Source organism: Vicugna pacos, chromosome 2 (assembly GCF_048564905.1).
Source record: "Vicugna pacos chromosome 2, VicPac4, whole genome shotgun sequence".
Taxonomy (NCBI): domain Eukaryota; kingdom Metazoa; phylum Chordata; class Mammalia; order Artiodactyla; family Camelidae; genus Vicugna; species Vicugna pacos.
In genome coordinates, this window is record NC_132988.1 from 63074019 (window position 1) to 63090450 (window position 16432).

General features: G+C 34.4%; 1 protein-coding gene across 9 annotated transcripts in view; it reads left to right on the forward strand.

The window, feature by feature from the left end:
- The window catches only part of ADGRL3 (adhesion G protein-coupled receptor L3), a 730953-nt gene that overhangs the window by 592155 nt on the left and 122366 nt on the right, over positions 1-16432 (forward strand). For 7 of the 9 annotated variants that reach the window (XM_072940759.1, XM_072940768.1, XM_072940763.1 and 4 more), the window contains 2 exons: positions 630-815; positions 3781-3819. In XM_072940759.1, the coding sequence (XP_072796860.1) occupies positions 630-815; positions 3781-3819 (225 nt within the window). The remainder of the gene's footprint in view (positions 1-629; positions 816-3780; positions 3820-16432) is intronic. The other 2 variants (XM_072940764.1, XM_072940765.1) reach the window with 1 other exon arrangement.

A 16432-nucleotide genomic window follows, 5' to 3' on the forward strand; every position in this document is an offset into this window, starting at 1 on the left:
TTAGCCTTTATTTCTTCTAATATCTTTGGAGTATTGACAATTTCAAAAAATTCTTGTAGAATATACTTGAAAAATCAGCATGTAGTTTCAGAAAAGGAAAGTGCTAGAAACTAGTTTGCTCTCTAGTACACTGGGAGCAAAATCTCTTATTTAGTTAGTAAGAAGATAAAGACCACTTTGAAAAGCAGGCATTTTATTTGGAATAAAATTTTTACAGAGTTCAGCAGCCAGTGAGTGCTTAATTAGGCATGATGGGAAATCTGTACTTGCCTCTGAGAACCTAGAATATCTTTGGGATTCACAAGATAAATTCATCAACATCCAATTTAGAAACTCACAGAGAAGAATCATAGGGCAAACCTTGGATTTAGCCACTCAGATGAATAATTAAAATAAGAACAATTTCTGTAAGTTAGATTCAAGAGGAGCTTCCTAAAGTCATGAATTTCAAATCAGGTATTGAAGAAAAATGATAGATTAGCAGGAAAACTTGGGGAATGTATACCAAGTGGAGAGGGAGTTTAATAACTTTCTTGCCTCAATTATACACAAAAACAATTACCCAAAGAGAGCAATAAAATTGCTTATTTAAGATCTCTTTCCTTTTTGTTCTGTTTTCAAAATTGTAGCTGAAATCTGGAGAGACAGCTGCCAACATTGCTAGAGAGCTGGCCGAACAGACAAGAAATCATTTGAATGCTGGAGACATCACTTATTCCGTCCGTGCCATGGACCAGCTAGTAGGCCTCCTAGATGTACAACTGCGGAACTTGACCCCAGGTGGAAAAGATAGTGCTGCACGAAGTTTGAACAAGGTAAGGACCTTGGTGACATGTATCTTTAAAAGTGTAGTAAAATCAGTGAGACTTCCCTTTTTAATTTCTCTCTATAAGATCAGATCGTTCAAGAGAATTGCTAGCTATATTTAGTTCACTTCACTATTTCATTATAATAATGACCTTACTTGGCTTTCAATCTAAAGAACAGTAGATGATAACCTCTCTCTATATATTTTGAATTTACAATTCTGTTTCCCCATAGTACTCCTCTTTTGTATGCTAAATTCTGACACGATTAATATAAATGGCACTTCCTCGATTTCTTTTTTTTTCTTTCAAACCTTTATATTAATGTAATCAACAATAAAACAAATAACTAATCAATAAGAAATTTAGAAAATGGCAACAGTGAGTAAGGATATTAATAATACATTATAGATTTTTAAAAATAATTTAACCTTATTAATATTACCTTTAAAATCTCACAGAGCAAGTATTTAAGTTTTTACTTTTATTTCCTTTTGCTTTTTAAATTACTGATTTTATATTACTACCATTATAACTTAAAAGGTCTAAATGTGATTCAGCAACTTTGTATTGTAAGTAATAAAAATAATTTATTTTTAAAATTTTAGATTTTATGTATTTTATTTATATTTAAAAATCTGCAATATATATTTTTATACACTATATACTCATATATAAGCATTTTATATGTATATTCTATATAACCTATATACATACAACCATTTTATTTTACATAAGCATGTAAAATATGTTTTGTATATTTATAAGGAATATCATTTATTTATGTAACAAAATACCACGTGGTGAAAAGATATTAGAATTGCTGCCATCAGATAACATGTATTCCCTGAATGGCATTTTTGTAGTCAAGATGATCTGTTATTGAAACGAGATTTTAAGTTTCAATATTTAATACCTTGAATATCGATGATAGTCTAACTACTTAAAAAAGGAAGAATTTGACTGTGACAGACTAATGTGTGGAATTCACTAAATGAACATTCCTCTTTAGAATGAAAGAAATAATTTTGCAGAGTGGTCTTTATTATGTTTATTTCTTTTCTGTCTTATTAGACTAAAAGTCTCACTCATGAAGATGGAGACATTATTAAAACAATGATAGTTTTATATTAAAAAGCTACATATTTTATCTGGCAGTTTTTCCTGCAATTTCCTCCTCAAAAAAATAGATTCAGTTTTATCAATTAGATATAAATTATTACTAAAGCTTTTTTCCTGCTGAGCATAAAGGAGTTATTTTTATCACTCATATCACTGATAGAATCTCAACCAAACCCCTGACAGAATATAATCCACAGCTGCCTATGTAATCTGGGCATGCTGTGATTTTAATGTGGTATTGCCAGGCTGACTGGATGCTATTAATGAATATTGCTGCCAGCTATTGTTATTACAATGTATTGGAAGTAGTAATTTCTATAATGTTACATATCCATAACATTACTTGGTATAGCAATACTGTGTATCTTTATTTAAAAATGGTGTTGATGATGGTGTTGATGTCTGACAATATCAGGTAAAGCTGGCGATTAATGTCACATTCTAACTGGCTACAGCTAATCAGCTTGCCTACTCTGAATATCAAATAACTAAGTAATGGGCAAATTTCCATTTTTGAAGCTTTTTAATGCTCTCTTTTGTTTCTTATTTGGCTCTTTTCAATCGTTTATGTAATGTGGTTTGTCATATGTTAATTTGCATGATGGGGTAAGGAGATGGGAGGGCAAAGGTTATTCACATGCTTGCTGGTTTGTTCTCATTTCCTGTGGTTCACACTGTTCCCAAAAGCAGTTATAGCCCATCAGATTTGCAAAGTCAACTTGGTACAAATCAATTGCGCTCCACATTGAAATTCTGGAGGGTTTAGAGACCTGCCAAACCATGATGCGAGTCAGTGATCCAAATGACAGAGCTGGCAATTTACTTGCACTCATTCCTCACTTAATTCTTTAGAGGAGTAACTGCTCTATGCTCATTGAAGAATGCATGAATTAAAGTTGGGAGAGTATTAGCCACACAAAAGGCATCAGAGTAACTGCTTCTTAAAACAGGGTAATTTTCTCCTTCAACAATCAAGGCTACTGAAGGCAAAAAATAGGGAAGAGGGGGAAAACTACAATCTAATTTATAAAATTTGCAGTCATTTATTTAAACAGAGCAAATACATGTGAATTATTCATTTTAATCACTAGAAAAAAAATGTTTGGGACTGAATGTGAGTTGCTGTTAACCTTTTGCCCTGAAAAACATTGTTCTGTTTGCAAACAAACACACCAAAACAGTCTTTTTATCCCACAAAAATTTCTAAAAAGTATAAATTTTTTTGGTTAAAACCATCAAAAGAAATTCTTCAAGAAATAAAACAGATAAATCAGAAGATTGATCACATTCTTTGAATCAGAATTTGCTTATTTCTTGGTATTTGTCCTTTGAATCAAATAGTCAAACTAGTGGGCATTTCTGTTTTTCTCAATGCACAGAAGTTTTTCCACAAACGGTTTGTGGTTCATATTAAGCATGTATATAATCTGTAAACCACAGACAGTGTACTATCTTTGAAAAGCAAGTTCTGAATTTTTGACATAATTTACTTCATACGTCTTCATTTGTGGCCCATGAATTAATAACTAACCTCATATGAAATGAATCATGTCAAATGAATGAAGTACATTGATTTCTACTAATTTCTGCTAAATTTATTTCAAGATTTCGTTCCATCATTAACAGCTTTGTACCATCCAGTTGTCACTTGGGTTCTAAACAGGCGTTGGTTACTATTTTTCGAGCCGTTGCTGACGTTTTGCTGCTGCTTAGCCTTTCATTCTCTTCTAGAAAGTAGTGCACAACAAAGTAAGGTGTTTGTGTAGATGTGTTCTTTTATTTTTCTTGTTTTCTCCTGTCACTAACTTGTTTTTTCTATTCTGTGTTTAATCTGCTGTCTTAATGGATTCAGCTTCAGAAAAGAGAGCGCTCTTGCAGAGCCTATGTCCAGGTACTTTCTGCGTTTTTATCAATGTGATAAGTTGTTGAATTGTCTCTGTTGGTGATACGGGCATCTGATAGAGAGATGACAATGTACCCTGTTGAACTAGAAGAGTTTCAGGGAGGGCACAGAGGGTGGGGATGGAAAGACATATGAAAGGGTGTGTGCTAAAAAGAAATTTGACAGTGCCAGTGTTCTGTCACCCAAAAGGAACACAGATTAACAAGGAGGTACACCTTGGGGTGTAAGAATTCTGGTCATCACTGAAAGGTGAGTTGGGTATAATATATAAATCTCTAATTTCTTCAGAGAGATGGGTGTGGATACATTTCATTCATATATTGGTCTAGCTAATATTTGAATAGTACATCATCCAGAAATGACACTCAATCAGAGTCATATAAGACAACATATAGTCCAGAGTACTTGAAATATCATGCTTCTGTCAAATTGATCAGGACATGCTATGATGATCTTTCTCTTCCACTCATTATAAATACATGAATCCCAATGTAAATATAACTTTTCTCCAGTTAACATGTAGTTTGTTTCTAAGCAAGGTAGAAAACATTTCTATGTTTATGGGTTCTTTGTGAAAAAGAATCCCAGAAGCAAGCTTCATAATTTTTTTTACAAGAAGGAAAAGAAGGTAGGAAGGGAGAGGAGGGAGGAGAGGACAGGAAAAAAGGAAGGGACAGATGACAAAATGATTTAGTAATGACTTTGATGTGCTTTACTCAAGGGAAAACCATCCATGGACTGGGGGAGTACAGTGCCTCACCATCAGTGGAGCACTCTTCCTGAGGGATGTTGGGCAAGAGTGAGTTTTATAGACACAGCTTGGAAGCAGGGCACACTTGGTTAGGAGGTTGGGGATTTCCTTAGAAGGCGGACAGGTCCTGTGTTCTAGGGTAAGGTGAGCTACCTAAACTGAGTTGGAGGATTGTGATTGGTGTGTTAGGTTCCCACGACAGGCACTTCCCGGACGCGCCGGTTTAGATGTGTGATGTGGGTCAGGCCACTGGAGTGGCCTCCATTTGTGTGGGTCCCAATATACAAATTAACTTTATCAGAAGGAAGAAATAATATGAAACCGTGTGACTGTAAACTTCATTCCCTCTGTGTGTATATCATGGCATTTTTAAAGGTGAAGGCCAACTGTGTTTGTGAAGGGAGATGCCCTCAACATCCCAGGTTCCTGGTTCCCAGATTAGTAGTCCAGAAATTAAACTGTATCAGTTTATTCACAATAAGGGCATTTATTGAGACAGTCATTTAAGAGGAAAAAAATTTGAACAATAAACAAATATTAGGAAGAAAAGCTTTTAGTTTGCTTTTTACTTTAAAAGATAATGGTTCTTTGTATATAAGAAGCTGTTCAGGCTTATTTTTCTAAGATTTCAGGAAAGAAATTGCTTTGGGAAGTTTATGTATATATGTTGCATAATGTGTGTAACAGATATACAAATTGAAGTATTCTCCAGCATTAAAAGCTGAGGATCATTTTGAGCAATATTAGGGTTGCTTTTGATTACAATCTATGCTATCTCTTGAATGGAGCCTTGGAGATAATTAGCCTTTCAGTATTTAAATCTATGAAATGCATGGTCATTCAAACATGAATCTCTGATGAGAAATTAATACCACAGTTTATTCAATGGCTGATTTCCTGGTGTTATAATTGACTGGCTATGAATAAATATTTCAGCTATTGACTAAACATCTGATAAGACCAAATACAAACAGAACATTGGTGAAGCAGAAATACTCTGCTCACTAATATGACATTATTTCTGTTCCTTTTAATGTAGAGCATTATTCTATGAAATTTTAGAGTGAATAATGCCTTAAAATTTAGTCTATTTCAGTTTTGAAGACTTATGTTCCCTATTATTACTATGTTCAGAGCACATTTTGAGTTACCTATGAAATAGGTATGAAATACACTTGAAATGCTATCTGCATTAAATTTGAAACAAGATAATTATTTAGTTATCATGAAATTCTTAAACAAAAAATTTCCTTCCCATGGGTATAAGCAATGATTTTCTTATGTTTGATTTTGACCATCTAAATACATTAGCTTTTAATTATTTAAAAGTACAGTGTCTGTCTTATGAATTACCTAGATCCATTTTTTACTTCTTGCTTCCCACCTTTTGCTTATTTCACCAAAAACAACCCAAAAAACAAACAAACAAAAAAAACAACAGTGAGATCTGGACTGTCAGTAGTCAGCTGTGATAATTGATCTGTAGGTGAACAATTAAGATAGTTGCTTTGATTATTTAAATAATACGTGAATCTCCTAAAAGTATGCTTTTGTCTCAAGAATTTTAACAAAAACAAACAAAAAAAAGGGTCCGTATATTTCATTTTTCTTTATTTAGTTTTAAATTTTTACACTAAAATCCTTGTTGACTATTAAAAGGTAGAAATTGACATATGCCTTGGTAAAAATATCATGATCATATCTTGGGCATAATATATACCTTCATTTAGAAGAAGGTTTTAAGTTTTGTGCCAGAGAACATAAGGTTTGTGTTACATACCCATATTATGTAACTATTATGATGGAATATTTCCAGCAGGGACGTTGGAGATGAAGATGAGTTCGTTGAGATCTGGAAAAATGAAATGAGTTGCTCAAGGTCACATAACTAGCACCGATGGCACTCATGCTGCTATCCTAATGTACATCCAATGCTTCTTCAATACCATGACTAAGAATAACACTGATTTATTATTAGGAATAAGTACATGTATTAGGCACTGTTGCCATCACTGTGCAGAGCATTCTGTATAAATCCTCATAACAACTCGGTGACATAACTAATGCTATTCTTAAGTTATAGTAGAGAAAATGGGGCACAGGAAGGATTAAATGACTTTCTCAGAGTTATTCATATAGTAGTAATCGAGGGGCTCCTCAGTTACTAGGTCTTCCCAATTCAGGAGCTCATGCTCCCGTTCGCCGGAATACTGCGATAGCAGAGCTGACCTCATTATTTGACGTTAGCAATCAAGATACATCATTTGGTCTATTTTTATTGATTTATTGTACTGTATTTCAGGAATGGCATAGAGTAAAACAATTTTTTTAATTTCTCTTTTTTTGAGATGGAGTTCAAATGGCTGTGGTGATCATTTTGCACTGCTATATTCAGGTCAAATACAAACATAATTTGCATTGAGGTCCTTTGGTTTTCAGAGAAGACTGTGATTAAAAAAAAATCATATTGAGAAAAAAAGAAAATAGAAAATACTCTAACTCTGTGTTAAAGGAGGAACTGTCGAACTGTTTTCCAAAGTGGCCACACCATCTTACATTTCCACCCCTGATAATGAGGGCTCTAGTTTCTCCACATCTACAGCAGCACTTGCTATTTTCGCTTTTTGAGTGTAACCGCACCTGTGAGTTGCACAAGTCCTTAACTCTGGTTGTGGTATGGGGGCAGGGGAGGATTTGGGAGGGTAATCCATGAACCAGTAAAACTCATAGGCTCCAAAGGGAAATCTGTGGTTTTCATGAGAACCTGAGAGTAGAGTAGGACCTCAAACAGCTTAAGAACAACTGTCTTCATGTTCCGTAAATGTAACCAGAACTTAGCTTTGCATTTTCTGCTCATTTTTCAATCTCAAGTTCCCATTTTTTAAATAGTAATGTTTGTTAGCATTGTTCTCTTCTTTAGCAGGAACTATTGAAATTACTGGCATTCTTTTTTTTTCTGCTGTAAAAGTAGGACATTTTCCCAGTTAAGAAATATATTTTGATTTAATGAGCAGTTCCTTTTGTTCTCCAAATCTCAGAGATGGCATGGACTCCCTAAGAGTCTGCAGTTGATCTTGCTTAATGAGAAATATAAGTACATAGAGTTATTGATATGAATCTTTTCAGTCATTCTTTGAATTTTTGTGGAATAGTAAGCTATTATCTGCATAGTCAGTTGAAGACTGATCAGAAAAAATTTGTAAATAGATGCTAATTTTTAAAAAATACACACATATACACACATGCCTGGTTTCCTCCCTCTTCCCATCTTTCCATTTTTCTTTTCTTTTTATTTAAAGGCAACTGTTCTGTTGTTCTTTAAAGCTTATGAAGTATTTGAAACAAGCCCTTTTTTTATTTCAATTTGGAGTTATATTTTGCTTGTTTTATTTTACTTACTTATTTTGTTTGCTTGTGTTACCTTAATTATCCACTAGAAATCTATTTCCTAGGTACCATCAGTGTAAAAGCAATCTCTGTCTTCAACTAGAAAAAAATCACATAATAGTTAACAACAAAAATACTCAAAAATTACTAGTTGAGCACACGTGTCCAGTAATCTTATCAGTACTGGGAATACAGCAGTGTACATAACAGGCCAGAATCCCCACTGTCTCTCCTAGGGTGAAATTTCTTGCAGCAGAAAAAAAACAGTCCCATAAGTGTGTGAGATATGTGGTGTGTGAGATGATGATAAATGTTATGGAGAAAAATAAAGCAAGAAATGCATTACTGGGGTGATATTTAAGAAAAACTCTGAAGGAGTGTACTGTGCAGATACGCAGGGAAAAGCATTCCAGCAGAGAAAACAGAAAGTTTCTGAGGTGGAAATATGCCTTTGTTGTCCAGGAAGCCAGTGCACCTGGAGCAGAATGAAAGAGAAGAGGGCAATAGGAAATGAATCCACTGGGCAGCAAGGACCCAGATCTGACAGACCATTGTAAAGACTTTGGCTTTTATTCATAGCCACACAGGAAAGCACTGCAGGTTTCTGAGCAGAGGGATGACACGATCTGATATGGTTTTAAAGTGATGAACAGATTATAGCAGGAAAAGCAAGAGCTGAAACAGGGTGATGATTTGGGCAATAATGGTCACTTGGAACAAGATATGAGCACAGGATACTGAGATAATTCTTCAGGTTCAGGACTATTTTTAATGGAACAAACAAGATTTGCTAAGGGTTTGCATGTGAAGTGTCAGAGAAAGAGAGGACTTGAAACAACACAGAGTGTTTTTGCCTGAGCAACTGGAAGGATGATGCCACCATTTACTGAGATGGTCTATCTGTGACCAGTTGGGGAGGGAGCACAACAAGAACTTGGCTTGGGGCATGTGAAGTTTGAGTTTCTTATTAGATATACAATATCAATGTTAAATATATAGCTAGATGTAGTTAGTTGAAATTCAGCTGAGAGGTCAAACTAGAAATAAATATGTGATAATGTTTCCCTTAGAGTGGCGTTTAGTAGTCATTGTACTAGATGAGTTCATCAAGGGAATGAGTGTGGAGAGAGAGGAGAGTCTAGGGCTGACCCCAGGACACTGTAGTCTCATGAGGTCAGGGAGAGGAAGGAGAGCCAACAGTAGAGACTACAGAGCAGCCTTAAGAAAGGAGGACCTAGAGAGTATGGCATCCAGGACTCAACTCAAGTTCTTCTTTCGCGGAGGAGGAAGTGACGTCAAGTGCTGCTGAATCTGCTCAGAAATACTGATAAAGCTTTTCAAGAGGAAAAATAATGCCAACTTTTGACTATCTTTTTATCATTCCAGAGCCTGGATATCTGTATTATTATATGTACTATGTAAACATTTTCACCTATTGCTTCCACTTTTTTGTCTTTAATGCGGACTTTCTGTGTGCCATATTTACTACTTGCAGCTTTGACAAAGTGCAAATTGAATTATGCCAGTTTTACTTGTGTGCCTTTGGTGCATGAGACAAGAGAGATTCTAACCTACATTTATACTGCTAGGAAGAAATTAATGAGTATTTTCAAGTTCCTTGTTTGGTCACTTAATTGGCTGTATGACAAAGAGCTCCGTGGTGCATGTCAAACAACTTTCCGAGTCCTCTAATGATTTGTGCTTTGCTTGACTTGTGATACTATTCTGTGTGGCCTGTCAGGCTGGATATCCTTGTTAAAGTGGCTAGAATAAATTGGCTAGTGGTGTGCATACAATGTAGTATATTAACTACAGCAACAGGGAGTACTTTTAGCAGCTCTTTCAAGAGATTTCGATGTTTGCCCATAAGCATCAAAGCCAACCGAAACTTTCATTTAATATAATTAAAAGGACATCTGAAAGTAGTTTAAATCACACCAGGTTCTTGAGGTTTGGTAACCCTTTGTTAAAACCCTGTGAACTTAATATATTTCACAGCTTGATAAATCTGCACTTGATTTGTGTCAGTAAGAGAGAAAATATAAATCTGCACCCTGCATGTTTCTGGTGCCCTGAACCTATTGTTAAAAGACATTGAGATCAAAGAAAGTGACTTCCATCTACAAAGCAGAGTAGTTTTCTTAGATAAAGAAGACACAAAAATTCTTTTTTCTAAGTTGTAGTCATTAAATGCTCTTGTAAAGCAATTGTTGAATCAAAAGACAGTAAAAATCATATGTAATGTAAGCAGAGTAAATTATACAGGTTATTATTTAAGAGCTTGGACAGGTCAGTTCATAAATTTAATGATTTAAAAACCTCTGAAGGACAGTAACAGATGTTGATGATGGAGATCCTGCTTGACGTGCAAAGAACATCATTCTGGGAATCTCTCAAAATTCCCATGACTGATGTGCCAGGTCAGGCAGAGATGACCGCTTTACAAAGTCATTTCTGACTCTTCTATTTTGCACATTTCCTATAAATAAGCAAATGTTCCAGCTCCTGTTTGTATATACATGGTTTTTGTAAGTCCTTCAAGAAGTAATTCTAATAAGGGTATAAAAAAAGCCATTCTGTTTTTAGATAAAATGTTTTTATCTAACACAAAACTATTTTCTCAGTTCTTTTCACCAAGTTTTATTCTTTCTCTCTTACAGCTTCTTGATCAAGGCCTAGATTATCACTTAATTGTAAAATTGTTTAAGTCCATTCTAACACACTGTTGCTTTCTGAACATGAGTTTACCTTCAGAAAATTTTCAGTACATAGAATATAAATAGATATTATTTCTATGCAAACACAAGAGAATACACATCAATTTACTTTGCTATTTCTTTAATGGTGATATAATCACATAGCTAACCAGAAGAAAAAAATATATTTAAAATAGCATTACAGATTTAAGATTTAAGATCCTACTTTCTGGAACTATCATTAGCTTTTCTGGTACAGGTCAGAAAAGAAATGGAAGTTTGAAGATATAATTTGCAGTCAAGTAGTTGCCTGATGGCCTGGAACCAAACAAATGATTTTTAATACTGTTCCCAACAGAGTTATAATTTTGATATTTTCCCTTATCTAATGTATAAATTTTGTTCATCTGGTAGTAACAGAAACTTAACTATGGTAACTTAAACCAAGGCTTTATTTTCAAAAATAAAAAGGAAATATGGAGGAGGCAGTCCAGGGTTATCATGAAAACTCCAAATCAGAGACCAAAGCTTCATATGTTTTTCTGCTCTATTATCTTTAGCACATGGGCTTTCAAAATGACAAGAGAGTTATTTTGGTTCGAATCGTCACTTTATGCTAATCTTTACATAGAAGGAAGAAAGGCAAGTAACTAAAATGTTCATCTTTGTTAGAACTTCCTGAAAGTCTTACCCAACTACAGCTGACCATATCCCATACTTCTGACCATATCCTTTGAGCTACTCAGTTTTGGATAGCTCAGTGCTTTATTAATAGGTATAGCTTTGCAGGTGGGCATAGTGATCAACGATTCTACATCTAAAAGAAGAGAATTATTGGACAATTAATATTCTTAGATGCAACCAAAAATACTTTTTTCTAATTTAATATATGTATTGATATTTTCATCTAGTTTTGACGTAATAACCTACCATAGATTCATGGCAATACCTGTGGTTATTTTTAAACTAAATAGAAATTAAAATACTATTTTGATTGTTTTATTATAGTCTGAAGGCAATCATTTTAGTTAAAAGAAAAAAAGGTTATTTCAAATTATTTTCTGATGACATTTTCTTCTCGTTAAGTAATTTTTTGAATAGCTAATATAGGCACATGGTTTAAAATTCAAAAAGTAGAATAATAAATATGTGTTCTCCTAACGGGGCCACTGCATTGCTAATGCCTGGTTGTGTCACTGACATTGTGACCCCTTGGAGTTGTGTGGTGCAAGCTACCCTGCCTCTCCCCTGCCTCTGTCCCAGTCATTCAAATCTGCCTTCCTCAAAGCAACTTCTGTTATCAGCCTTTTAAATATTCTGCCAGAAAAGACTATTTGTACTCACATCCACATTTGTATAATGTTTCTTTGTAACTCTTGTCATACAATCACAAAACAGTGGTGTTCTCTTTGCCTACAGTAGGACTTTGGAGTAGCTGTGGCACAATGTGGCAGCGTTCCACCACTGAAAAGAACAGACATGTAGAGATGATCACAAGGTAGACTTGTGTCATGGTTTATATCAACAAAACAACTGAATTTCATCACTAGAAAACTGGTTTAATAAAATGCTACACCAAATAGTGGAATACTCTTTAGTCACAGAAAGAATGAGATAGACCTTATATTGACTTAGAAAGATGAGTATAATATAGTATCAAGTAAAAAAAAAAAAGCAAGCAAAATCAAACAGATATCATTATTATAGTGATCACATTTATTTGCGTAGGTGTAAATATTTTCAAGTCTGCAGAGGTTCACAGCTAACTATCAAAGAGATTATTTTGGGATAATATCGATGTCATTCCATAAATAGACTTCCCAGTTTTAATTTATATACTTCTGTATTTTTCAATTGTTCACAAGCTTATACTTTTTAATTTTTTTTAACTAGTACACATTATTTTCCAGACTAGTTTTAGACGTACAGGAAAGTTGGTCAGATATTACCGAATTCCCATATCTCCACCCTACACACACAATTTTCATCATTATTATTACTATCTTGCATTAATATGATACATTAATTATAATAATGAACTAATACTGATATGTTATCATTAACTAAAGTATGTAGGTTGTTCAGATTTCCTAAGTTTTTACCTATGTCTTTTTCCTGTTTCAGGATCCTATCAGGATATGACACTGCATTTAATCATCATGTCTCCTTAAGCCCCTGCAGGCTGACAGTTTTTCAGACTTTCCTACGAGATTGTCCCTTTTAGAGTCAGAAAATATATTTTCCACTCAAAATAATTAGCCTATATAGTTTAAGAATAGTATAGACTTATTCATTCACACTCACTCAGACGTATTTGTCGAGCTCTTGTGCCTCAGACACTGTTCCAGGTGCAGTGATCCAGGGGTAAAGACGGACAGGATTACTAAGCTTATAGAGCTCACATCCTAGTTTAGCAGACTGGAGTCTGGGAAGGACATGCGCAGTAAATCAATCAAAGTGATAAGATAATGGCAGAAGTACTATGCAGAGAATTAGAAAAATCATGTGGGTAAAAGTGACTACTTAGTTACTTTAGATTGTGTGTATCAGGGAAGACTTTCTAAGGAGATGACTATAAAGCTGACCCCTGGTAGTGTGAGATCAGCCACATGCCTATCTGGAGGAAAAGCATCCCAGGACCAGAGGTCACCCAGATCATGGCCAAGTGAGGCTGCAGAATTCTGAAGAAATAGGTTTAAGGAGAATACAGGGAGCAGGAAGGCTGTGTAAGGGAGTGAATCCTGAATGTCATTAAAGAACTTAAACTAAGGCCGTGACATATTTTTGCAAGATTATTTTGGTTGCAAATTTAGTTTTCCTCTGATATCCGTTCTTACAACTTCAGCTATCACCTTTATGTAGGTGATTCTCAAAAAACCTTAACCAACTGCTTTACACATTGAGAAATTCTGTTACTCCATTCTCCCTACTGCCGACGCTGCTGAGCAGCTTCTCCCTAGTGTTTCTCTTTTATTGTACCACCATTCTACTAGTTACCCAGGAAAAAAAGAGCTGGAGTTATTATTATTTCAGGAAGGGCTTTTTAGATACTTTTAGGATTGAGTTCATTTTGAAATTGATGGAAACCCCCTTCCCTTGACCTCTGTGATACCACACTCTTCTGGCTACTTACCCCTTCTTAGTCTCAGTTGTCAAACTATTCTTTCTCCATTTTCTCTTCTCTCGTTAATGTTTCTGCACCATCATTTCTTCTCCCTCTACTCAGATTATGTGGTTAATATCAGACATACTCAGTGAGCTACTTGAGTTTATGATGCCTAAACCTATATGCCAAGAGCAAATATTTACGGAAACTGCAGACTGAGGAAGTTAAGACATGCCATCCCAAAATCTGCCACTTTGGCACATTGATTATTTTGAGCTGAAGGCAACTGAGAAACAGCAGATCAGGAGGGGCTTTCTGATCTCTACCTGAGATCTACCTGAGAGCAAATCAGAAAATTTCCCGTGTGGCAGGAAGAGAAGAACATTCTTATCACCAGAGAGTACAAGTCAATGCCAAAATGAATCTCTGCAAACAAATGTACTAAAATAACCCTTATTTTCCACTGGTTTCCCCCACATGTTTCCTAGTCACTTTCCTGTAACGTACTGCTCTTAGTAGTTTAAACCCTTTTCCTTTGTCTTGTCACTTCATCACAAATTTATCCTTCTTTGTTTAAAAAAGCATATAAACTCTCAGTCCTAACTGCTTCTTCGGGTCTTCTTTTAATTTTTTTAAGATGGTTCCCTTGTGCACATAAAAATATTAAATAAAATGTGTATACTTTTCTCCTGTTACTTTATCTTATGTCAGTTTAATTCTCAGGTCTAGTCACAGAACCTAACAGGGTAGTAGGTGGTTATTTTCCTCCCCTACAAGGATTCTCTTGACTTCTTAAATTAATGCCATTTAAGTACTTTGCATTCAAAATAGGCAAAACTGAATTCATCATGTTCCCCCCCACACATGTACTTACATCCTCCAGCTTTTAATGAACAAAAATTTGCTCCTCTTCCTTTATTATCATTTTAAGTGAGTACCACCTCATTTTCTACCCCCAAATTCTGTGCATTTCAACCTCTTTATTTCCCTTATCAACTGACTTTAATTAATCAACAAATAATTTTAAATATCTTTGGAATCTTATTTTCCTCCATCCCCAGAGTCAGAATGCATGGATTTGAGCCCTGGTTTTGCCCTGTAAGCCAATAAGCCTTTTAGCAAGTTATTTAACTTCTCTGAGTCTCGATTTTCTCACCACAAGATGAAAATAACTATTTCTACCTCATTAGGTTATTGTCAAAATCAAAGGAGTTAATGCATATAAAGTTTTCAGATGACAGTCTGGAACATATTCAATAAATATTAACCATTATGACTTATATCACTCCCCTACTTTAAATTTTTCAGTGACTTCTTGTCACCTTTTGGAAGAATTGCAAATGTTTTCAGGTTTGCAAGCCTCTGAAAACTAGCTTTCATTTGCTTATCTTGCCACTGAACCCTTTGCACTCTGCTCTGCTATAAGGAATTGTTTTCAGTTCCTTTTAGGTGCCTGTTCTCTTTCCACCTCTGTACATATAAGCACAAGCTCTACTCCTTGCCTTTTTGGTCTATGTTGTATTTAAGCTTGAAATTCTACTTCATAGAGCCTTTCAAAACACCAAACTTGAATCCTGTGTTTCCATTATTATAATGCTTGTCATATTGTATTTTAATTACTTGTTTAGTTACTTGTCTGGCCTCAATATATTGTCATAACTTTGAGGGAAAGGAGAATCTCTCTCTTGCAGTATCCTAGTTGAAGGTACTTAGTTATTAATTGTTGAATGCGTGTAGAGTTAGCAAGAAGATTAAGTTTATAGTTCCACCTAATTCCTATAAAACAATATAGATTTATTTGATAGCATTCAATTACTTAATTCTAAATGGGTTTTAAAAATTAATACAGTCAATTACAGCTTGCTAAAAACAATACATTTTTAAACAATAAGAGGTCTCTTGAAGGGGCAGAGAGTTTCATCTTGTTTTACTATTAAAGATTCTTCTTATTATTATAGGTTAGCTGTGTCATACAATCTAATTTTAATTAAGACTTGAAAATGCCAACACTTTACTATAATATAAAAGAGTTCAGAGATTAGTGGTTTTCATATGTTTAGTATGAAATGACAGTGATTATAAAAAGAACCTTAGGTTTATTGATCAGATGTGTAAATATCAGTCACTCAACTTGACTTCTAATAAAAAACCTGCAAGTTTAAAACTGTTCTGAAGACCTTTCTAACATTTAACCTTTAAAATTTTGATTTGAATCAATGTCTAAACATAGATTGTAGTACAATGTGCCCTATTCAGTAATGATTTTAAATGTTTGCTTTATTTTATTCTCAACTGATAAACTTCCTATCAAGAAGTCAAAAATGAAGAATTAAAGAAAAGCTGTTTTTATTTTTTCAAATTACAAATCAATATAAACTATATTTATATGTAAAAATATAGTCAGAAAGCAAGAGCTGGGAGCAGAGAAGACCTAAAGACTTATTTCTATTTTTCTGCATGTCTTGAAATTTATATATGAAGAAATACATTTAAACATAACTGTACATATAATACAGTAAAAGTAAAACAATAATGTATATATTGATAAAGAGATACTGCATTCAGGAGAATATATCAAAAAACAAAGATGTGAAAATAAAAAGTAAAATAAAAGTTTATATTACTAGGCAGTTTTTCAAAAGGATATCAGCAATTTACTAG